The sequence below is a fragment of the Heterocephalus glaber genome, unplaced genomic scaffold, assembly GCF_053883595.1.
Source record: "Heterocephalus glaber isolate CG9 unplaced genomic scaffold, H.glaber_assembly_v1.0 deba00000676, whole genome shotgun sequence".
NCBI lineage: Eukaryota > Metazoa > Chordata > Mammalia > Rodentia > Bathyergidae > Heterocephalus > Heterocephalus glaber.
Window position 1 is genome coordinate 22,842,410 of NW_028258156.1, and position 25,816 is coordinate 22,868,225.

Here is a 25,816-nt window from a genome sequence, read left to right on the forward strand (position 1 = left end):
TGCTTAAAATTATATTTGGGACTTTTTTTTAATTAAGGAGACAAGGCCTTTTTTTCACCTTCCTCTGGGATAGTCAGTTTCACTGTTAAACTCTGAATTGTTAAAAGATGCAGGGATTTTTTTCCCCCTCTGTGGACATTTTGTTTCTAACAAACTGCAACAGAGAGTAGTTTTAACACTTCTGAACATTTTATCTGTAACAAGATTAATAGATGTTGTCAGTTGTGCTGTAGCTGGGAAAGACATTCTACCCCAAAGTATGTGTACTATGGTTAAATATTCTGAAGCAATATGCAGTTTAAATCACATTACACATTAGTTACAAAATATGCTGTCCAGTGTAACTTGCTTCTCAGAGGGTCATTTATAAACTGGTTATCCTGGAACTCAGCGCATTTTTAACCATTCATTAATAGTGGAGGCTTTGGATATTGTCAGAGAAGACAGTATTTTACAATCCAGGATGGAGAAATGTTGATTTTAGAGAAGCTTCCAAGAACTGAAACTTATTTATGGTTATAAAGTGTTCAAGAGATTTTGCTTCCTTTAATGACCGAATAACGAATCTTAGAAAGCTGAGATATTTTGAGGATTAAGATTTGGAGATGAGACTCATCATATGGGCAAGTTAGGCCTGCCTGCAACTTTGGCTTCCCAGTGTCTTTCTCTCTGAGCTGTCCCCTTTTTCCACAGTTGTGCATCCTTCTCTCTCTCACTGTTCTGAGTGGACACAAAAATACTGGCATAGTGACTCCTGTGGCAGGCTGAGCCTCATGAAGATGAGGGCAGGAGAGGAGGGTACGAACTATAATATAGGGAGATTAATTTAAGTTGGTAATACTTGTACATACCTTGAAAAAAATACCAGAAGCTGTATCCTCTAACTTCAGTTTGAAAGTGTGGCAAAGGAGGTAAGGTTATTAGAAACTTTGTACCAGGAAGTTTAAGGGAAGAGGTGGTATAATGATTATGTGTAAGTGGGTTTGGGATTTTTCTCTTTCCCCAAGTAATACAGTCAGAATATCTTTAAGCCACATTTATGAAGTGATTAGTGCCTCAAAGCCAAATAGCAATGAGTTATTTTCTGGGACAGCAGACAGAGGTCTAGGCCTTTGAAGAGGCACAAAATCTTAGCCACTGTAGGGCCAGCATGGATCCTCTGGATGCCCTGCCAATATATAGATAGCATAATTTCCTCTGTGACCTTGGATATGTTACCCATGTGCTCTCACATACACAGCATATTTTAAAATGTTGCCTGTTATTTCTTAGCAGTTAAAAATAAGACTGTAACTGAAAAGGTAGATTAGTAGTAGTTGCCTTTGGTCATGTGATCTCTTTGTGGAAAGATCAGATCAGCCTTTTAAGACATCAAGAGAAAATTGGATCTTACTTTCCCATAAAGATTTTATTCAACTTAAATATGCTTCATACTCCCCAACTGTCATATTTGGAACAAGGATACTAAACCTTGGGAATACAGTTTTTTGATGCAATTGCTTGTCTAACACTCCACAGTGGAAAAAGCCCCCCACCCCCCGTTGTAAACTTCGTACTAAAAACTTTTTCTTGTATGCATTTTGACAAGACCAGTTATTATCTAGTATGTAATAATTTATAGATCTCTTCATTAGGTAAATCAATGCGTAACAGGTTAAATTGTTGAAAGCTCTATTTTCCTGTGTGCCTGTGTTCCTTACCACACACATTAATGTGTAAGCAGTGCTCTGTTCGCTGCAGGAGGGCCATCCTAGTTTAGGAAATCATTTTTAGTAATAAAGTTGGCTGGGGATATTATCAGGTATTTTGTCTACGTGTAGTAAAAAATCTTACATTTATTATAGAACCATTTTCTCTAGTGAAAGAAGTCAAGCAGCACTAAAAACTTAACCATTTAAGAGCTTCCTTTTTGTATTCACTTTTCTGAGTACTATGAATCCTCCTTAGTACTCTATTACTTAACACTTAAAATGGTACTCTTGATTTCCCCACCCATTCATTTGATAATCTTTCCCATCTTAATAAATAACACCATTTATTAACCCAGTTGCTCAAGCTGAAAATGTGGGACATATCCTTAATTCTTCCCCATCATTATTTCCCATATCCAGTCTGTCAGCTTACGTAGTTCTCCTTCCAGAAATACTCGGTCAGTTCTGTCATCCAGCTCAGTGTTGGGAAGTGGCCTCTTAACTCTTACTTCTACTCCAATTGTCCCATAACCCCTTTGGGCTGGGAACCTAGCTAAGCAGTAGAATGCCTAGCGTGTGTGAGGCCCTTGGTCCCATCCCCCATGTGGAAGAGGGTAAAAGGACAAGGCTCTCACCCATTCTCTACTGACTGCCAGGCTGGTCCTTTTGAAATATGAGTCAGGGCTAGAGGTTTACTTAGCTCAGAGTTAGAGCACATACTTAGCATGCAAGGCCTGTGTTCGGTTCCCAGCATCAGAAAAAAAAGTGACATATTACCCCCAACTGAAAGCATAATAATTTTGCGTTACACATATAAAAATTTAAAGGTCCTAGACAAGGCATGGTAGCAATACACTTGTAGTTCCAGCTCCTTGGAAGACTGAGGCTAGAGGATTCAAATTTGAAGCCAGATTAATAAACATGCCAATACTCTCGTCTCAAAATAAAACTTTTTTTTTTTAAGTGCTAGAGATATAGCTCAGTTGTACAGCACTTGCCTAGCGTGTTCTGGATCCTGGGTTTAATCCTAGTCCAAAAGAACCAAAGTTCTGCAATGCTTAGGATCTTACCCTTGCCTCTTTTCACTATATTCTAAGCACCAGCTACACTAGCTTTCCTTTTCTGTCCCTTATAGTAAAGCATTTCCTGTCTTGTTTTAGATCTTGCTCACATGTCATCTCAGAGAAGTCTCCTTGGCCCCCATTTAGAATAGTTTCCCAGGCCCCCTCTATCTAATCACAGTCTTAATTTTTCATAGTACCCATCCTAGTCTGAAATTATTTTATGTGTTATCCCCTTCTCAAAGCCCTCGTTACCATATGAGAATTGGGACCATTTTAGCCTGTTTTAGTTGCCTCTCCTCAGCATCTGAAACATACTGATAACCTGAGACATAGTGGGTACAAGGTATGTATTTGTGAATAAATTATTTATAAGAAAACTAATTAGAATTTATGTCCTATCATCCCATTTTCCCATGAAGATTCAGAATTGCCAGTTTAACGGGTGAAGGTTCAGAGCGACCAGTTTAACAGAAGATAAAATAGAATCGTCTATTGACTACTAAAATAGTATGAACCTCAGCTTTTAAAAAATTTTCTCCTTTGTGTATATGCCCATATAAATAGACCTAAAGATGTTCTCTATTCTTTTATAAACTATTGGATATTAGTAGTTGGTAATTGTAGGCAATTTAAATTCTTATTTCTGTAAAACGGTTCTCTTAAGTTTCTCTAAGATTTTAGAACATCATTTCTAATTAAGCAACCTAGACACTTCTGTATTTTAAATGATATTTGTTCCCAAAGAGGCATTCTGACTACTTAGGCAAAGGTGGGTTTTAAAGTATTATAAAAAACATAGTCTGAGTCTTTAAAATTATAAACATTTGTAATGATCATCTAGAACTAGAACTATATTTGTATGATGGGAAATTTTTAGTATACTTTTAGACCCTGATGGTACTAATTAGTTGCAGATGTTTCCATTCAGCTTTTTACTGCTTGGTATTCTCAGAAAAGGAAAATAATTTGCCATGTAATACTTTTAAATGTGATATAAGATCCTGTGAAGATGGGAGTTACAGTATTGAGAAACACAATTATGAATTTGAGTTTTATAAACTTGTTATGGTCCATATTTCTTACAAATTTTACTTTATAATCCGTGACTTTTATTTTATCTCACTACTTAGTCTGATGAAAGGAATTGATTATTTATTAGTGTAAGTTAGACATTTTCATTTTTACATGCATAATTTTACATGGAGGTTCCTTTTCTAATCAGTTTAAGTAATTTATAATATTTGAGTAACCTAAAATTTCATTCATAAATACATTTGTTTTTGCATTTTAGTAAATTGAACAGTAGATTTAATTGCTGTGTATTAACTGTCTCATTAGCTTTGGGGGAGCATTGAAGCCAGGACTTTTACACGTAAGCTGCATCCCCAGCCCCTCCCTTTTTTTTGAGACAGGGTCTTGCTAAGTTGCCTAGGCTGGGGTAGAACTCATGGACCTCCTGCCTCAGCCACAGTGTACTGGGATTACAGGCATGTGCCACCACGCCCAGCTCATTTAGCTACTTCTTAATTCTTAAATCTTCTGAATCCTACAGTGATATTAGTGCATAGTATCTAATCTTAAAAAGGCCTGACATGTGTCTAGTTGTGTTCAGTACATAGATGTGTGTTGTACCCGAGCAGACAGGGAGCTCCAAGTCTCCTGCTGGACCTGGGCTCTCAGATGACCTATACCTGTAGAAATTGACCCCCATATTGACCTGTGTGCAGCACCAGCCAAGCTGTGAGGATGCTGACTTGGAGAAGGAGGCGGGGCTGTGCATTCAGAAAGTCAGCAGAAGTATATTCATTGTAGAGTTCTTGTGCTCAGCTGTGAAGACTCTTCAAAGTAGTGCCAAATTTTATTGAGATTTTGCAGCCAAACAGGAAAAAGTGGTTTATGTGGATAGTGGTTCAGCATGAAACTTGGTCTGCAAAAGTTTGTTCTACTGATGCCTTAAGGCTTTTTATTCCCATTCTTTCAACTGGACATTAGTCTTTGTTATTTTAATTAGTAAAATGGTTGACTATGGTAAAAATACTGAAATAAAATTTGAATTACAATGAACACTTTTCTACTTTTATTTCTTTAAACAAAAGCAGATGAATTTTCAACAGTGACTCTTACTCAACCTCTTCATATTTTTAAACTCAAAGATTTGATGTAAGACTGTATAGGAATTTATTTTCCAATTAGGAGGTAATTTGAGCATAAGAAAAATTACAAAACAGGGTTTTGTTTATTTTTCATTATTTTTGCTGCTGCTGTTGCTTTCATCCAGGTTTTTGTAGTGTCACTATAAAGGCTACCTGCTTCATTATATAAAAATGAAGTAGTCAAGAGAACTCATTGACTAGTACTAAATATACCACGTTTACATAGTAACGCTAGGTTGAGCCCTCTAGTCCAAAAATCTAAAATGTTCCAGAAGTTGAAACTTTTGGGCCATGGGCATGACATTGTGAGAGGAAAATTCCACTCCTGTCCTCACGCATTAAAAATACTACATAAGGCTACTTTCAGGCTGTGAATAAAATGTGTTTCATTTATGAAAAGTAAATGGATTTTGTATTTATACATGGATCCTAGCCCCAAGATACCTCATAAGTGTATGTAATTGTCCTCAAATCTCCAGAGTACCTCTGGTCCCAAGCATTTCGGATAAAGGATCCAAACACATGACCTGTCTGAACCTGCTGCCTTTCATTTTATTATTTTATATGAGTTATGAGCCCCATGCAGCTGCTTCTCCCCACTGAGTCAAAGGCTATTCCCCAAGACCAATCTAGAGGCCTTATTTCCAAGTTCAACTCAGTCTCTTAAGATACTGAACTAGTAAAATCTCAATAAAATAGGTACTTTTTACTCATCTGTGTCCAAGAAAAGAAGCACATCAGTAGCAAGTATAAAGTATAGTTTCTCTGGTTTTTAAATAACTTCAAGACTTTTCTGTTGTGATTTATGTTCTACCCTTCTGGCGTTTTCTAACTAACATATTTTTCTTTACCTAGGTTACTCACTATAAACAATATCCACCCAACACAAGCAAAGTTTATTCCTACTTTGAATGCCGTGAAAAGAAGACTGAAAACTCCAAAGTAAGGAAGGTGAAATACGAGGAAACAGTATTTTATGGGTTGCAGTACATTCTTAATAAGTACTTAAAAGGTATTACATTTAAAACTCTGCTTTTGTGTAACTTCATACTTTTTCTCCTATATTGTTATAGTCTGTCACTTGAAGTGACTTTTTGAATAGTCTAATTTTGATGTCTCATTACTTTAACTCAGTGATGGCAAACCTTTTAGAAACAAAACAGCCCACTGCAGCATGTGTACCATAGGTCCACTGCCATGACTTTAACTATGTGTATGGGATTTTTGGTCTGTTGGAAAAATTTTTTGATCTGTTAATTTGAATGCATTAAACCTTAAGAGTTTTGTGTGTGTGCTTGGTATTCTAAGTATGAGAAAAGTTTTCTGAAACTGTTAAGTTTTGGAATAAAATTAGAAGAGTCAGTATTCAGAGGCTAATCTGATTTGCTAATATATTTTAGTGATTAATTCAGTTAAGAGAAAGGGCCGGGGATTTAGCTCAGTGGTGCTGCCGCCTGCCTTGCAAGTGGAAGGACCCGAGTTCAATCCCTGGTACCAAAAGAAAAGAAAAATAGACACTATTTCAGTTAAGAATTTGTTACCTACCCGGAAACTCATTTTGAATTACAGTAGAAATTATAACTAGAATAGTTCTATACTGGTCAGTTTTACCAGAAAACCCAATAATTTCTGTGTTTAATTTGAAAGGCCATTTTTAGTCCATTTCATAATGATGTTTTTAGAGGAGAAGAGTTCCCAAAGATCTTATACATCTTGGAAATTTTGAAATAAAGTTAATTTCAGAAATGAGTGTGAACCAAGTTTAAATTCATGCAAACGGTAACTTTTTCATCATCTGTTTTAAAATTGGATAGTTACACTTTACTATTGAAAACCTTGACTAGATTATCAGAAGTTCTACTTTGTGGCAAGACTGCCCAAGATATTTTAAATAAATTTACTAGTTAACCTTATATAGTTTGCAAAGACTGGTGGTACACTTTATTTTTTATTGGGGATCAAATCTAGAGCCTCACACATGGTAGGCAAGTTCTCTATCACTCAGCTACATTCCCACCCCTTAATGGTAGTTCTGCAGTTTAAAAACCTTGTAAAATATATGTGTTTAATATAACTAAAATATGTGGATTGCCCACTCAGGTCAGAGTTATTGTAGACAGTCCTGTGCCTAAATTTGTTTATTTCTTGCAGCCATCCTATAAGTAGATTCTTTCCTATTTTTATTTTATAGATAAAAAAAATTAAATAAAATTGTATTAGGGAAAAAAATTTAATAATTGTGAAAATTGCAGGCTTACTAGCCCTAAAGATATCACATTGTTTATGAATAAAATGAAAAGTTTCACCTGGAAAATGTACGAAGTTTTTGAATCATCTCAAAGAACGTCTCAATTTATACTGCATTTATTACAATAAAAAACAAAACAATGCAAGTAATACTTTTTTTCTGTTACCTGCTTTTAAAACAAGTAAACATTTATGGTTAAAGTGAATGATTGGAAGTATAAATCTCTTTTCTGACTCTCCTGTTAACCAAGTCATTTAACTTCTTGTTATTTAATCTATAAAATGGATAAAATACCTAAAGACATTAAATCCACAACAGTTCAGCAATTTGGAAAATGTCTCTAGAACTGTAAATGGGACATGTGTATCCTTTTAGGTAAGGTTGTGACCAAAGAGAAAATCCAGGAAGCCAAAGAGGTGTACAAAGAACATTTCCAGGATGATGTCTTTAATGAAAAGGGATGGAACTACATTCTTGAGGTAAAAAGTAGTTTCCTGTTTTGATCTATTGTGTTGTTGTGTTTAGTTCAATTTCTTACAAAGACAGTTGAATGGAAGATTGGACTCTGACCTGAATGTAATGGCTTTTTTTAGACATTCTTGTAAAAAGGTATAGAGTTAGCATTTGGTTTTTTTCCCCCAAGTGTAAATCATGACCATATAGACTGTATAGAACATCTAAGTAATTTGTTAGGTAAATGAATTATAACTTGAATAACATTTTTCAGGAAAGTAGTCTAATCCATTCATGAAAATCCACCTAAGAACATGTAATTATTAGTGAAAGAACACTAATAATTTTAAAAGAGTGTGGCTATTTGACAGTTTCAAAATGTAGTTCTATTTCCTTGACTGAAAATAGGTGCTGTGAGTCTGTAACTATAAAATAATTGTGGGAAATTTCTCTCACTGGTTAGAATGGTTTGGTATAGATCTATGAACTTTATTCTTTAGTTTATTATAATATTCATATCTATTATGTTTGAATCTATTGCTTAAACTTCTGAGGATTCAAAAATATAAACACTGAATTATAATGTTGAATGTCCTTTCCTGGTTTCTGTATTACAAATGAAATCTGTTGACATTTCATAATATTGTGTTAATTCATATCTCACAAATGCAAATCTTTTACATCATATAATACATGCCTGTATTAAAATACTGAGTTTTACTCTTTGCTAATCATGGATCTTTGAAAAAGTCAAGTATGTGCACCATGCTGTGTAGTTAGCCACTGCTTTCAGCTGAAGGAAAGGTGGGGAAGGTTCAGTAAAATGCCTATTAACCTACCCTGGTAGCAAAATAAGCCTCAGCCTGATTATGAAGGGAACCTGTTACATTAATAAGAAGTTAATTAAGTCAGATTTGGGTGTTGCCAGTGTTCTGTGTTTGGCCTCTCATTGTTTCAGTCTGCTATGAGAATAAAGACAAGGGCCGGGGACTTAGCTCAGTGGCTTCGCTGCCTGCCTCAAAAGTGCAAGGTCCCAAGTTCACTCCCCGGTACCAAAAAAAAAAAAAAAGAATAAAGACAACTCATTTAAGATTCTTCTGCAAGGATTTCCCTCTTTCTTTTGATTTCTTTTGTTCTGTTATAGCAATCCCTCATTTTATGTCTTTGACCTGTGTTGAAGAAAGGCAGTGTTCTTGGAATATTTTTAGAATACAGTAGAATGAAAATATAAACCTCCCTTGTTTTCTGAAAGGCCAGGAAAAAACTATTTCTGATTAGTCTCTTCTCTGATAAATATCCTTAGGAGAAACACTTGACAGCATTAAATTTAAAAATTAGTATCAGCGCCTAAATTATTAATAAGTAATTAATTTTAGGAAGCTAGGGATTTTCTAATAGATTATTGCTAACAATATAACATCTGCAACTGTAACTTCTATAACAGTAAATTTGGCTTCCATGAGATATAAGGAATCTTAGCAGGTGAGTATCCTGTGTTGAATGAATGAATTCGTTGTGTTTCCTACCAGAAATACGATGGGCATCTCCCTATAGAAGTAAAGGCCGTTCCTGAGGGCTCTGTCATTCCCAGAGGAAATGTTCTCTTCACAGTAGAAAACACTGATCCAGAGTGCTACTGGCTTACAAATTGGATTGAGGTGAGTAACTGTTGTTGTTGCTGTTTTTCTTAATAGGAATTGATGATAAAGACTGATTAAATTAGGGTTCTAGAGCTGAGAATTTGCTACTAATAAAACTATATAATCTCCTACAATTTACTTATCTTTTCCAAAACTCAGTTTCCTCGTCTATAAAATGACAATTGGACAGTTGAATCATTAAGGTTTTTTCCAGTGAAATCTAATGTTGGGTGATTTTATCTGAATCAAATTATTTTAAAGCTCAGTTAGGTTCCTTATTTGTTTTAATTCTAAATATATATTATCTTAGAGCAAAATTAGGAAAATAGCACAGGTATATTTTTAGTAACTTAAAAGACATTTTATGGAAATTCTGTTCCAGTTAGATTAGAAGAACATTGTTCCAACTTTTAATAACTACATTCTTCTCTGATCAGTTTAGATGTTGAGTTCTACCATCTGATATTTTTCAGCTTCTCATCTTAATACAAAAAAGATTTTCTAAACGTAAAAGGAGGGCATATTCTGAGCTGTTGGTTTGCATTGCAGGGTGGTTTTGGTTTTCCTTACAAGTACACCTTAAGTAACCATGGGCTTTTCACAGTGAGTCACTTTGTAGTAACTAACAGTCTCCTCAGCTTCTCAGCTCTTTAGTATAGATTCTTTCTGTAAGAGGAATTCCCTTTCATCTCATTGAGGTACCCTAAGTACCCTAACCTAAAGCAAATACTTATAAAAGTGTTACCGTTCCACCTTGCTTCATGTACGGTTTGCTTTATCCTCTTCTGAAAGTGAAGAAACACTGGCATTAAGAGGAACTTACTGAACTTTAAAACACAATAAAATTACTGAGTTGCTTTATTAATTTCAGTATTAGTGTTAGAAGAAACCTTAGTTCTCCCATCAGATTTCAAAACAAGAGAGCCTAGCAGCTCTGCCAAAATAAAAGGAAAAAAGATAACTTAAAAACGATTCCTCCAATGAAATGTTATTTCATAGATGAGGAAACTGAGTCCCGAGAGGTGAGCAGACAAGTAAACAATGTAGTTGTGGCCTTTCTTCTATACCACACCATTTCTCATTCTATAAAGTCCTGTCCTGCAGTGATATTATAATGGACAGATCTGAAAAGAAATTACAGGTTCATTTACTTTAGTCTTAGTTTTCAGCTAAACTTTTATCTTGTGTGGCAAATTGCTGTTTTGGAAAAGTTTCCAACAAGGCCTACTTCATCAGACCTTGGATTAACCCAGACTAACGTGCCTTTTTTTCCCTTGCTTACACCTACAGTGATCTTTTTAAAAGGGGAGTGATTTTGTTAAGAGTATAATTTAAGCTGATTTTGTTGGACTATGGAAGGAAATGTGATGTGAAGGATCACTGTGTCTGATAGTTATTTCTCTCCTTCCCTGGCATTTTTCGAGGGGTAAGGTCAATCTTCTACCTTTATAACTCAACTAGAGTTTTTCACATGTTTTATATCTTTCTGATACTCCTACATAATACTAATGTCTGAGTTGAATGAAAATGTGAGAATTGATTGAATTAAATTCAACACATAAACATTGATTGAGTATAAGCTGTATACCCAAAAAATGCTGGGCCCAGAAAGTAGAATAATATTTGTCTTACTAAGAAACCTGAGGGTCAGGTGGTAATTCATTCTTAACTTATATTTTATACTACACTGAATTTATGCTGTGTTGGTACCAGAAAAATAGATAATTCTGTCTAAGGAATTAAGAAATGGGAAAAAATTAACTTTTAATAAGAGGGATATAGAGCTGAGGGAACAGCTCAGTGTTTTTAGAATGACACATGATTCAGTGAGGGCTGTGGTGTTAATTATTATAGGAGACAAAATTTAGGTGGTAGACTGAGCAAGCTTACAGAAAGCCTCAGTTCTGTTTGAATTAGCTTTTCCTCCTTATGAACAGTAGGTGGCCAGTCAGGGCTTTTAAGGCATGATGCAGCCTGAATAACATTTGCTTTAGAATGGTAACAGGTGGAAATACAAAGAGTAAGTCCCAGAAGCTGAACATTAGGAGTAGGAGAATCATGGTCATTGGCAGAGGAATTTCAGGAGCAGAATGGTCAGAGTGGAGGTGACTGGTTGTAAAGCATGAGTTATGAGTTGCATCAGCTTCGTGTAACAAGCTACCCCCAGATTTAGTAGTTTAACACAACTGTTATTTCCCATGAGTCTATTGCCTACTAGTCTTGCGTGGACTTCCATTTCCGTTTGGCTGAGGGGTCAGCTAGGGCTGGGCAGCCTAAAAGATTCACTCCCATGAAGACGCCTTCAGCTCAGGCAGCAGGCACCCCTGGCTGCTTGTTAGCCAAGGCTGCTTCCCAGCATGTTAGTTCAAAACCCCTAGAAACTGGGGCTTTGAAGTCACACAGCATGACTTAAGCCATATTTGTTTTGCTTAAAAACGAATCATAAAGATAGTCCTAAATCAGGGGCTATCAGCTCTTGACAGGCGCCACAGGGGCTGTATTTAACCAGTCACAGGAGTCTGATGTTACAATATTTTTCTTTTTAGATGACCAGATTTAACCTTAGGCAAGCCTAAAGTTAAATAATCTCTTTACTTGTTTTTACTTGTTTTATTTATTGGTCACTTGTCTGGTATTTAGTAAAAGCTTGTTTTATAAAATTTAACTAAGAAATTATCTTTTTGTTTTAGCTCAGACATTGTTGTCATTTAACAGCTCTTTCTAAAATAGCTTTTAAGCTGCTTCTAATAACATAAGGTTTATAAAATAATGATCCTAGAGTGGAGAGGTGAATTCCCAAGCCAGAGTAATTAATGTGATTGCTGCGATTGAGCATTAGACTTTTCATTGGAGTTTCTGGCAGCCAAAAAAAAAAAGAAAAATCAAGTAGATGAAGTAGAAGTGGGGAAGATATGAGCCTAGCATTTCTTCCACTTCCTCATTTGAGAACATATAGCCACTGGCATTACAAAATGAGAGTGACCCTGTAGTTGTGTGACATATGCAGAAATGTTTCATGTGGCTTTCTCGTAATAAAACTTCAGTTAAAAACAAGGATAAAGCACAACTCGTCGAATAGAATTTTGTCATACTAAGAATGAAGTATCTCAAGTATGTGATTTACTAGTAGTTATACTAGATCCAAGACTACCTAGAGAAGGAAATGAGTAACTTCTGTAAACCAGTACTGTTCAAGATGTGGCCCATAAACCAGTGCTGCTTTGTGACCTGTTTGGTTCAGGTCCATATTCAGGGAAGAAATCAAGAATAAGTAGTTAGAAGCTTTTGGCAATTTGACATTGCCTCCACATCCACATGTGATTGAACTTTATAAAGTTATCAGTCCATGGCAGATTGAAAATTCTTTTAAAAATTGGTCCTTCACTAATTCTTTCAAAATATATTTTCCTTTTGGAAGGTTTAGATAGAAATGTGATAATTTGAAGTTCTTCACTAACAGTGGTTTGGCGTGTCACTTTTATTGCTGATTTCAGAGCTAAGCTGTGCACTGTATCTAAAATGCAAAAGTTATACATCCTGTTGTTCAATTGAAACATCTGATTGATATTTTTGATAGTGTGAAAGTGCAGGACATCCTTCCAGGAAAAGCTAGGATTTTCCTCAGAAAGAGCCTCGTATTTTATGTGTTAATTTTTGTGGTTGATTTTGTTACTACAGACTATTCTTGTTCAATCCTGGTATCCAATCACAGTGGCTACAAATTCTAGAGAGCAGAAGAAAATTTTGGCCAAATATTTGTTAGAAACTTCTGGTAACTTAGATGGTCTGGAATACAAGTTACACGATTTTGGCTACAGAGGGGTCTCTTCCCAAGAGGTAAGACACTGAAATGAACCTTGTTTATTAATAAAATGTGGATTGCTAGAGTAGTGCTCTCAATTTTTCAGTATATTATTGGGATTGATCTTGGTTCTATGTAGGCCACCTTTTGAAATTCCAGAGGTTCAGTCAGTAGACACATACTAAGTACCGACTATATATGTTCCTCTGTTCAAGGTTCATGGGATATATCCTTGAACATATGTCCCAGTACTTTAGATACTAGATGGAGGGATGGATAGAGAGACAGTAAAATGGACATAATAAACATCAGATGTCAAATAATGCTACAGAAAGGGAAGGCAAGGTAAGAAGAGAGAGTGGAAACTGGGGGAGGGACACTGTATTGTTAAATAGGTCTTGAATATCTCTGAAAAGCTAAAGACAGTGGGTGGTGAACCTATGACATGTGCACTGCAGCAGGTTATTAAAGCTCTAAAGGTTCGCCATCACTGGCTAAAGACAGTAAGTCCTTTGGGGCTATGCTAAATAGCTTAAATATGGATTTTCATTTTCATTTTTGAATTTTGGTTTATGTTGATTTTCCAGACTGCTGGCATAGGGGCATCTGCTCATTTGGTTAACTTCAAAGGAACAGATACAGTAGCGGGAATTGCTCTAATTAAAAAATACTATGGCACAAAAGATCCTGTTCCAGGCTATTCTGTTCCAGCAGCAGAACATAGGTAAAATTGTATTTGTTTTCATCATCTTGTTAAACATTTATTTTCTAAAACTAATTCTTTTCACTGTGGTATTTTAACTCAGTGATGTTTGCTGAGCTGCAGAGCCAGGTGCTGTGATAAATGTTCATGAACTTAAACAATATAAATTCAGTACTGTATTTGTACTTTGTATAAAAAATAGTCTCAGCAGGTTTAGATCTTTTAACTCCCCTGATAGGGCAATTTCAGGTCTTTATTTTAAGGTGTTTTATTTACTGTATTGCTATAAACAGATAAATTTGCTTCATTAAATTAAATCTGGAAACACCATAAGTATTGGTCACTTTTTTTCCCTTGCCTTGCATTTTATTTGCTTTCACTTGTCTGCTTGGAAATTGTCATCTGGACCTCAGTACCTTTAGTTGTAAATGACGGGTAAGCCCTTTTGATGAAGAGTGTTCAGACTATGTTTCCTTAGTTGCTTTTACTAAAGTAGAAGGAAGTTATAACCTAGGCTGCAGCTGCTCCAGTCCTAGAGTTCACTTTATTGAAAGTAAATAGAAATTTTAAAATATTTGTCAAATCATTTCTGGTTCTTAAGCATTGATATTTACCATAATCATTCAGGAATGTTAATTAAGTTCTACTCATTGAAAATTGCAGGGTGCTAAAACTAGCAGTGAGATGAGAATAAAGCTGAGGTTTGTTGTTAACTATTGATTCATATTAATTGGCCAGCCTTCATGTGCAAGGCAGTCTGCTGGGTGCTTTATAGAAAGATGTTAAATACTGACCCTCTCCTTAAAATAAAAATAGAACACTAGTAAAAGTCTGCTTTATTGGTTAAATTATTAAAGAGGTGCAATTAAGGTACTGTGGTCCAAGGCTAGAAGAAAAGGATCCTACTTCACTGGCAGGATGAAGAAAGGTTTATTAGAGATAGCATGTGAAATCTTGACTTCTTGAAGGAATGATACAATTTAAGGCAAACATTGGGTGGTCATTGATTCCCTGAATAATATTGTTTACATGTTTCCATGTGTCAGATAAAGGGGAGTGTGGGAATGTGTTCGAGGAATAATAGCAGAAAAGGATTTTGTAGGGAACATAGAATATTTTTAGTGAGAGCCGTCATACTTGTTTTAACATTGAGTGTTAACTGTGTGTACATCATACTAACTTATTCTTAATTAGGCATTTTCAAATGAGTGTAAGCCCTGAAGTTTTTGAGCTAAGAAGTTATGTTTCCAGAGATATATTTTAAGAGAATATTTTGACAGCAGGGATAGCCATAACTAAAAAAAGGAAAAACAGAAGCTAGGCCTTCTAGGAAACTTACAGCAATTTTGAGGTGAGAAGATCCAGAACCATGTGTCTAAATGAATGGAAATAAGTATATAAATATGAGTAATGGCTTAGGAGATAAAATTGCTAAAAATTTGATTGCAGTTGGAGTTGTTAGTAAATTGCGCCAACATTTATAAGCATTGCTGTAGATAGGGCCTTGTTGAACACTGTTACATATAAGGTTTAAGACTAATGAACAGAAAAAATTAAGGGCATTGTTAATACATAAGCTTTAGGGTTATTTTTATTTTTGACTTAGGTATATCCATCTTTTAAGAATTAATATGTTAATCATATACTAGGCTCTTCACTTATTTTGTTTCCAAGCCATAATATCAGTATACTTTAAACCTGAGAATAATGATAATATCATTTTCAGGACTTTGGTGTTAAAATGAAAAGGACACTATGTAGCACAGGGTGAAAATTCATTTTCTTTTTATAGTTTTATCCTATTTATTATATTTGAATTATTAATATAGAAGATTGCTCTAGATACTCTTATATAGAAACATCTTTTAAACAACAGTATAGTAAAAAAGGGCATTGGACTGAAAGTTGAGAAATGTGAGTGACCTTACAGCTGACATCATGGATGGCCTTGGGCAAGTCCTTTATCTCTGTTCTTCATTTACTCCATCTAACCAAACAAAAAGAAGAGGTAAAATTTAAAGCAGTTGTTTAATTTGATGCTTGAAATTAGGGGAATAGCATGGGTTGAATTTATTAAACAGAACAAACATTTATTTTCTTTTTTTTGGTACTGGGGATCAAACTCAGGTCCTTGTGCTTGCAAGGCAGGTGGCAGAACCACTGAGCTAAATCCCAGGCCCCCGAACAAAGATTTATGATGTCCATATAGAAATATTTTTAAGAGTAAGTGTTGCAGGATTGTGCAGTGGGAGACCATGGAACATGTCTCCTTCCTATGTGGCCTCCTCCCTAACAAATCGCTATGGAGCCCAGAAGAGAAACATGAACCACCATAAAAATACTGGAAACCCTCACTACTGAGGTAATTTTGCACACTTCAGGTCTTTTACACAGGAAGGGATTACAGAAGGAGACAAGTGCCTGAGAGAGAGCAATACTAACATTTGACAGGTTAGATGGATGCAGAACACAGCGTCTGGGGAAGATGGAAGAGGAACCTACAAGTAGGAACGGGACTGAAATGTAGAAGATATCACTGATAATAAAGAAAGAAAGCTTCTGGAAAGTTCACATAGCATGGAGAAAGCAAGGAAGAGGAGAGCTAAACATTGACAGCTGTACTGTTAAAACTTGAGTAAAACAGTAGCTGCATAAACAGTGACTTGAATGTAGGAGTTTGTTCCTAACATTGTAAAGCTCTCCAGTGTTGATAGTCATTGAGCTTAATTCTCTTCCTTCTGAAGAGGACAGTAGCAACTGTAAATTTGAAGAAGGGGGCTTCTCTCTATATATCGCACATTTCCCTTTGGCCTGAAGGTGCTTACATGAATCAAAAACTGGTGTCATAGCCATTGGCAGCCTATTGAGTTTCTACCACGAGTATTCACTGTCAAATGAGTTTGATATGAATAGACCCTTTCTGGGTTTCAGACAGTGGCATTGTCAGGGTCACTAGGTGTTTAGAGTCCAGAAGTGTACCTGCTCACCTACTATCTGCCACCATATGAGAAAATGAGTTTACTCCAGTCCTTCAGGACAAAAAAAAGAGAATTGTATGAAATGGCAAATTCCAACTTAAATTAATATAGCTTTTCAGACAGTTTTGGTATAAACTTAACAGTTACATGTGCTTTGTAATGAATGGACTGTCATTCGTTATTTCACTGAGGACAGGGTAAAGGCTAAAACTGTAAAATTAGCAGGGAAGAAAAGTGGATTGGCATAAAGAAATTATAATAATTTTCAAATTCATTATTAAATTTTGTAAGACTTTAATTATGCTGCATATTAACCAACAAATACTTAAAATTACACATTAGGTACTAAACTATTCAATAAGAAAAACCATTATTGAGGACTTTGGAAAAATCACAATAGCAATTCTTGCCTAATATTCTTGCCTCTAAATCTATAAGCTGTCATGTTCTGTTCCCCATCTTAATTATGTTTTCTCAAACTAAACTTTAAAATTCCTGATCCTTGGGCATATATGAATAGTATTTTATAAATAAAATAAATAACTGCCTATTGCCTACCATTTGGTGTAACAGGCAAACACTTAGTTGACTATACATGAGTGGTATAATATAAACAATTGCTTAAGTAATTGCCTTTAAATGTAGGATTTTGTAAGATAAAAAAGACAAAACATATGTCCGTAGAATTGCTGGTATGTAGTTTCAAACATTCACAGAAAAGAGTCAAATGCTTGCAATGCCTAACAAAGTAATGAGAGTATGTATTCTTTGTAACATCCTGGCATAAAGTATGGAAGGCATTTAGAACAACTGAAGCAGAATAAGGTAGTGTTAAAGAAATCAGGGGCCGGGGATTTAGCTCAGTGGTTTTGCCGCCTGCTGCACAAGTGCAAGGACCCGGGTTCGATCCCCAGTACCAAAAAAAAAAGATTTTTTAAAAAAATCAGTCAAGTGCTGGTTTGGCCTAAATAATCTATTCCCTTTGATGTGTATCCATTAAACTAAATCACTCACCTTCCCTGTAATGTTGCTGTAGCACAGTGAATGTAATATGTGGTTAACAGTGCTTTAGGAATAGATTATATGTCTGCCTAAGTAAATGTGTATTTTTATTTTGTTTTCTAGTACGATAACAGCTTGGGGGAAAGACCATGAAAAAGATGCTTTTGAACATATAGTAACACAGTTTTCATCAGTGCCTGTATCTGTGGTCAGTGATAGCTATGACATTTATAATGCGTGTGAGAAAATATGGGGTGAAGATCTAAGACATTTAATATTGTCAAGAAGTACTGAGGCACCACTAATAATCAGACCTGATTCTGGAAATCCTCTTGATACTGTATTAAAGGTAAATTTTACTGTGTAACTTGATTATTAAAATGCCTGTAGACCAACTATATTAACACTATTAATTTCATTTGTATGTACACTATGTCAGAGCTTTCTAGACTAATCTCTTTATTTTTTTAGAGTTACATCCAGAGATAATAATAGATTTACCCGTGGTCACACATAATAACAGAGAAAGGATACAAAGAGTTACAGGCTATTTATAAACTTGTCAAACATATAACTAGGTACTACTGAATGGATACTTTCTTTCCTCCATACCTTCAAAATCAATTAATAGCATTACCATTTTAATCAATCCTGTGATTGAGTCACCAGCTTTATTGTGGTTTATCTCTTTAATCACAAGTCATTGTTATACCCTGGAAGTTGTTAGTACAGAAAAAAATACATTCAGGATTGTATGAAATAAGTAATTCAAAAATACTTTTCAAGCAGTGGTTCTTTAGAGGTACTGTTGATTCTTAATATAGCAATTGGTGTATTTTTTTGTGTTCTGGACTTGATTTGCCTTCTTCAAAAAGCACTGATCAGAGGATTAATTGTTGTTTGCTACAAAAATAACTGAATTGCTTTCCTTTAAGATGTATCATCTGATCTCGTCAAAAAAAAAAAAAAAACCTGTGACAAATATAAAATTGTTGTAAAAAAAAAAAAAGGAAACAGAGGCTCGGAGAGATTAAAGTGACTTGCTCAAGTTCACACAAGTGAAATAAAGGGCCCAAGTATCCAGTGTAGGTCTTTTGACTGCAGCCATCGTACTTTACCACTGTTTCTCAGCTAAAATTACCCTTCAAGAAGGGGAGGGACAGAGCTACAAAGCCTTTCTGATATCAGACAGTAGGCTCATTTATTTGAAGGTCTTGTCATACCCTGAAATATTTGGTTTTAACAAACTAAACAAGTTTGACATTTTTATTATCCACAAAAATGTGTGCGACTAGTTATAAGAACAGACTAAATCACTTAGGGAATTTTCTCATTGTTGGGACCTTTTAATCAGTTTAGGAAAAAGAAATGGTTCTTGGGGAAGGGACATGTTTTTATAGGCCTTTTGTATCTGACTATTTTCCATAAAATTTTAAATTTGTGTTTAAGTATTTCAGTTGCTACAAAATTTTTATTTAGTAAATGAATGAGCAGACTGGTTTGCATATTATACATTTTGACTTTAACAGAGGAAAAGAGAATTTGAGCAACTATGTGAGATACATATATATATATATATATATATAAAATATAATTTTGTTTCTAGCTTTGTCAGATTCCCTGAAGTTTTTGATTTAAGTGGATTTATATTTGAGTTTGTATTTTTGAGTTGGGCATAAGCAGAATAAATCTAAGTAAAAGTATAATCATGACTTTAAATCATACTTTACATACTTCTTTAAAATATTCTAATCTAACATTAGGGATTTTTTCAATTTATGTAATTTCAGATATGCAAAGAAAAAACTTGTTTTAAGTCATTTTATGTTATAAATTGACTTAGTATAAATAGCATGTCTGTCTCTAATGTGATTAAAAGGAATTAAGACTAACTTTTGCATAGCTTTATACATAATATGTAATTTTTAAGTAATTGAACAGTTAAATTAATTTTTATATTTACATGATTGTCTTCTAACAGAGCAAAACTTTTTTTAATTTTTGAAAAGCTTTTACTTTTTTTTCAGTTTCAGTTATTTGTGTTGCTTGTGTGTTTTTTTCATACAGGTTTTAGATATTTTAGGTAAGAAATTTCCTGTTACTGAGAACTCAAAAGGCTACAAGTTGCTGCCACCTTATCTTAGAGTTATTCAAGGGGATGGAGTAGATATTAATACCCTACAAGAGGTATGTGCTTTATTAAAAGTTTCAGAAAGGAAATCCTTATAACTAAGCTGTTTTTTATTAATTTGATACACAATACATCAATAATCTAAATACAGTTGTAGTACTTGCTTTAAGTATCTATGGTGATACATTTCTTTTCTGTGTACCACTTAGCATTTAGAAATAATAGTAGCGTTAGCCAAAGTGTACTTGCTCCTCACTGAATACCTTGGATAATGATTCTAAAGAGGTCTCATTAAGAAACATAATATCAGTCAAGGAATATTCCTGTAATACAATATAAAACAAAAAGTTCTGACAGCTAACATAGGTCTGAATTAAAATTTTGTGGCTGTAAATGGGTGCTTTTTCAGAAATTATAAAATGGTTTTTCACCTCTTCTAAACTAAGCTTAGAACCCACCTTAATGTCATCACTAATTGTTAGATTTAGCCAAATAGTGTATTATAGTATCTTTTAATTTTTGCCTGTTTTGTTTTGCAAATAAGCTTTTCAAGAGCTATAATTTCATTTTAACTAATACTTTAACCACCCCATAAAAATTAAGAATATCACATAATGTGGATGCTGCACTGTCATTTTGATATACCAGACCATATGATAAAAAGCTACATGGCACAGTTTATTAGAGGATTTTCTGCTTGAAAGAGATTAGTGCGATTAAAATCAGTACCCAATTTATAAATTTTCTAGAGGTCTGTTGAAAATGAGAGCTATGATGTATAACAAACTATTTCTGTGGTGATGTGTATTTTTAGAGTTCCAAAGAGAGGTTCTGGAATGGATCTCTCGCAATAACAGAAGTGAGATTTCTTCAAAAAACTCTCCCAGGCTGCTGTGGCTTCTCTAAGGCATTAGGTATTGGGACATTAGGAGCTTTCATATGAAAAGGAAAGAAGAAATGAAAGTCTATAGTGAAGAGATGGAGACCCTTTTTTTCTTTTCATTTTCTTTTTTTTGTCAGTACTGGAGATTGAACCCAGGCCCTTTGCACTGAGCTGCATCTCTGGCCCTTTTTTTACTTTTTATTTTGAGATGGGGGTCGCACTCAGTTGTCTAGCTTGGCCCTGAACTTGTAATCCTCCTGCCTCCGCCTCCCAAACTGCTGGATTATAGTTGTGCACCACCATCCTCTAAAGATGAAGAATCTTGGGTAAAGAAATGTCAGCCAGCACATTTAACTGCTGTTGTCCTCTTCACTCAGCTGAACTGACAGTTACTTTCCTTGATACCATTCGAGAACCATTACCCATACCTGTATTTGAGACACACTAACAGGGACTCAAACATGCTTCCCCCTCCCTGGAGGGCACAGGCAGAGTTCTGTACCCATCTCCAGCCCCATTCCCACTGCTGTGCCCACCTTTCTTGAGCTGGGCAATCAGAATTGAACCTCTAAAAACCAAAGATCTTTGGCTTTCTCTTCTCTTTCTTTCCCCCCCCCCCCCGCTTTTCAAGTAAATTTTGAGAATGTATGCACATTTTTAAAGTTGAGAATCAGCTTAAAACTTTGACTTATTTTTTAACCACGTAATCAAGTGAATGAATACTGAGACTCACGTTCTTTGGCATTGATGAATCCTTAACTAAAACAGTCAGAATTGAATAGTTTTGTGTTAATGAAAATGCACTCTTGAGATATCTGAAGAATGGTTCAAAGAAACTGGGTCCATTGATTTCACTTAGAGCCCAGTACTTGATTTCTTCATACTGGCAGTGAGTCAATATATATTTTTAGAAGCAGAAGAATTAATCTAGCAAGTTTTCTTTGTACATATGATAAATTTTTGACAAAATGAAAACTGTGTTGTATTTGAAACAACTCCCCTCTCTCTTTGTCAGCCTCACTCTTAGACTTTGCTATTCAGCTCTCCCTGGTGACCTCCCTTGAGGTATACAGTGGAACCCCATTCTCAGTTTCTGTGTTCCAGTGTGTACCAAAATGAATCTATTCGTTTAGGAAAGGAGGCAAAAATCCTTATATTAGACAAAATGCGAAGTGTCTGTCTTCTCTTTCTGTTTATGTTTCTGATGGGGTTCAGTCTTCTGTGGGTGTCACTGGAACATCTCTGTTGGAATGGTTCATTAATGATATTAAAATAGTATTTAATTCTGAGTTAGCAAGAAGATTTCTTTGAGTTCCAACGTATTTTAAATGTTTTTCTTCCCAGGCTTAATTATATCTTACTATTTTATGCAAAGGTCAACATTATTTTCTTCTAGCTACCCTACATTTTCCTGGAACCTTTTTTTCTACATTTCTTGGAAATTTCCCCTAAGTATCTACTAAGTTCAGAGACTTAGTAGAAGACATTGGTTTTATGTGTATCTTAATAAGAGCAGATTACTTTTATTTTCAAAAAGCAAATTTTATTTGTACTTAATGATATTTTAATGTAATATAAGTAGATATTAATGAAAATATTTTTAGAATTCTTTTATGAAAAAATAAAGCAAAACTTCATAACAAATAGCAGTTAATATAAGTTAATAGCAGTAGTTAATATACTGTGTACCATCATCTTAAAAGAATGGCCAAAATGTTAGTCATAGACAAAAAGACTTACCAAAAAGAAACAAATAGATAATTGCACAAAACTTTCTTTTCAGTGAACTAAGAGGACTAGTGGTATAAATGAAACAAATTGTGTACATTGAAATATTTTTTACTTTTTGGACATATATCCATAAAGTATACTGCAAAAGCACTTGCACATTGTAACACAATTCAGATGGTTCTTACAAGAAAAATTAAATCCTAATGGCATAATATGACTCCTCGGTTTGATATATTGGATATAAAATATGGCAGTATTCACAAGAATAGTACCCAAGAGTGCTATTTTGTCAGTTCATATCTAATCAGATTCCCTTCTGATTTGTGAGTGTGTTGTTGAATGATAATTTTTCCCCAGTTAGAATTTCCCATTAACAGAAAGACTCACTTTAGCTCTAAACTGTCTAACTTCTACAACTTTTGGTGAAGAAACTTGGCCAGAAATACAGTGACCTATTAGGTGATATTATTGAGATTCCCTCATTGCAGTGCTTCTCAAGCATATCTAAAACCAGGTGACTGGTCTGAAGATATTTTCTCTAGAGTTTACTCAAACCATTTTATTCTGTTTCCCTTTCTTTTCCTCCCTTTTTCTACTCTCCTCTGCATTTTTTTCATATTGAAATTCATTTTGTTCAGTCATCTCAGTAAAAAATCTCTATTCAGGGCCCTTGGGTTCAGTCAGTCACAATAGTAAGATTTGAGATGATTTTTATACAACCCACACTTTAGGAATTACTTTAAAATAAATTACATGTGTTTCCATATTGATTCTTCTACTTTAAAAAAGATAAATTCTAGTATAAAAAAGCAGAATTAGATAATTGGAATTTTAAAATGAAGTTGAATTGCTCAATGTGGGTATGACCCTTGAAAGAATTACATTAAACACCAGAACCATTTGTCATACAGATCTCTATAGCTGGTTAGATAATCATTCTTCCAAAAATATCCAGTGATTAATCTCCTAGAGCATCTGCCCATAATCTTGTTTATGGCCCTAGAGCACCAGCCAGAGTAAAATGACTCTGCCAATATCACAGCTATTTATGTAGAAAAGAGAATTGTATTTTCTTTTGTCGCTAATAATCATTGACCCACATGTCCATTCCCAATAGTTTGCAGTATGACCTGTAATGTGATATGTGCTGTATTGTGATGTATTCATGAGTAGAGTCATTCCTAGAGTCTAGCGATTGGTCCCAATGCATTTGCTGCTGGAATCTGAGCAATAACTTAAGGGGTGGATGAGAGAAGTTAACTCATTACATTAGATATTTATAGGCAAGTTCCTCATTCCCCATACCCAACTATAATGACAACAACACAAATTCAGAACTATGAATGAAATCCCCTCCTTCCATGCATATCCATCTCAGGATGCCTTTTTTGGGGGCAGTTCAGTCTTTAAAAAGAATATGTGAAATAATAAGCCTTCCACATCTCATTATTAGTGTTAACAAAACAGCTCTAGGATGCTTCATTTGTTAATGTTTTCCTTTGAAATTAACCTCCGTCCTCTTCCAAATTACTTAGGTTTTATTTATTTGTTTGTTTAATCTTCTAGATTGTAGAAGGCATGAAACAAAAAAAGTGGAGCATTGAAAATGTTGCCTTTGGTTCTGGTGGAGCTTTGCTGCAGAAGTTAACCAGAGATCTCCTGAATTGTTCCTTCAAGTGTAGCTATGTTGTCACCAATGGCCTTGGGGTACATCCTTCAACTTTTGTTCCTATTTTAGCACCTTCTTTGTATATCTAGGTAGAGTACCCTTACTAAGGGCAGTAGTCAAAAGATAATATGGTCCTAGACTGTTAGTATGTTTTCAGGTACTCATGACCTTGACTTGGAAGCATGGAAAGGTTATGAAATGGGAAAGCCTCTACCTTAGTAATACCCTCCTTTCATCTGTTGTTATTTCGCTGTAGCATGTGTACTATACTTAGCATCCGTTTAAAGACATTTTGTACAATAAAGGTCACCTGTTAAAACTTTCATTGATGTCTTACAAGTGGACTATTAGGTATTCTTTTTTGTGGTAAGATACTAGGTGTTTGGGCTCTTTGCGTATCTTTTTCCATAATAGGTGAATGTTCTTCAAAACAGACTAAAGAGTTATGTTTCTGAAAGCCAGGCATAAGTTTGTTTCCTTGTACCCATAAAGTACCTTAAAAGTTACGTACAAGTTTTTTTAGATGTAAATGTATGTGTGTATGTATAAGCAAGTGTACATAAATACGTATGTGCTTTTTTTTGCAAGTGAGTGGTGAATATTTCTTGATTAATATTCTTTTTCTCTGTCTTTCTTAATCTGGATTTCAGATTAATGTCTTCAAAGACCCAGTTGCTGATCCCAACAAAAGGTCCAAAAAGGGCCGGTTATCATTACATAGGACACCAGCAGGGAATTTTGTTACACTTGAGGAAGGAAAAGGAGACCTTGAGGAATATGGTCAGGTATATATCTGTACTGACTGGTTTTTTGTGATAGTTGATTGTCTCTCCAAATTAATAATGAGGTTTTTATATTATATTTTTTAAATTGTTTTCAGAACAGTTTTATGACATTGAAGTAATTCCATTTTTTCACATAGTGACCAGTGTAGTAGTGATACAAAAGCTTGCATGTATTTGGTTTTAATCTTACTGTACTTAGCAATGAATCACTTCTGACAAGGCATAGGTAAGATTAATTGAGAGATATGGTTCTTAGAATTCTCATGGCTATTTGTATTATAGTAAGACATTGGTAATTTTAATAGACAACAGAGGGGCTGTGCAATTTCTAAAAATGTTTTTGAGGGTAATTGTCTTTTTAAAAATTTAATAGTATTGAGTTCAGATGGTTTTCTTTAGTCTCATTGATGAGGGGTTTTGGGGGAGGATTTTGGAGGGTTTTTTGTTTTTTTGAGACAGAGTCTCACTATGTATCCAAGCTCACCTTGAACTCATAGCAGTCCTCCTGCCTCAGCCTCCCAAGTGCTAGGATTACAGGCATGCGCCACCATAACTGGCCTAGTCTCATTAGGGTCTTATAACATCCCCATGAGCTGAAAAAGGCAAATTACATTATCTTGGTAGTGTAAAGATGAAAAGACAGGGTGAGTTTTAGATTACATGACTAATAGTGACACCTTAACCAAGTTTTCTCATTCAAATGAACCAAATTGGAAAAAAATCTATAGAATGCTAAGGTGGTTCGTATACTTCATGTATTCAAAAGTTACAGTCTTTCTGGTTTGTAAGCCACGTGATTGGAAAATTCATTTTTACAGGGAAACTACTTATTCATATTCTCGGAAAAGTTTATTGTTTGTTTTTTTTGTTTTTTGTTTTTTGG

The 25,816-nt window shown here is 34.8% G+C and overlaps 1 protein-coding gene and 1 long non-coding RNA gene across 3 annotated transcripts in view; one reads left to right on the plus strand and one right to left on the minus strand.

The window, feature by feature from the left end:
• The window catches only part of Nampt (nicotinamide phosphoribosyltransferase), a 33,084-nt gene that overhangs the window by 3,090 nt on the left and 4,178 nt on the right, over positions 1 to 25,816 (plus strand). The window contains exons 2-10 of the mRNA XM_004839676.4: positions 5,764 to 5,920; positions 7,532 to 7,635; positions 9,139 to 9,267; positions 12,928 to 13,086; positions 13,639 to 13,775; positions 17,858 to 18,083; positions 19,802 to 19,921; positions 24,046 to 24,186; positions 24,799 to 24,933. Coding sequence (XP_004839733.1) covers positions 5,764 to 5,920; positions 7,532 to 7,635; positions 9,139 to 9,267; positions 12,928 to 13,086; positions 13,639 to 13,775; positions 17,858 to 18,083; positions 19,802 to 19,921; positions 24,046 to 24,186; positions 24,799 to 24,933 — 1,308 coding nt within the window. The remainder of the gene's footprint in view (positions 1 to 5,763; positions 5,921 to 7,531; positions 7,636 to 9,138; positions 9,268 to 12,927; positions 13,087 to 13,638; positions 13,776 to 17,857; positions 18,084 to 19,801; positions 19,922 to 24,045; positions 24,187 to 24,798; positions 24,934 to 25,816) is intronic.
• Positions 13,769 to 25,816, minus strand: part of LOC147829292 (uncharacterized) — a 41,424-nt gene continuing 29,376 nt past the window's right edge. For both annotated transcript variants that reach the window (XR_015449392.1, XR_015449391.1), the window contains exon 4: positions 13,769 to 15,741. This is a non-coding gene — a long non-coding RNA (uncharacterized LOC147829292). The remainder of the gene's footprint in view (positions 15,742 to 25,816) is intronic.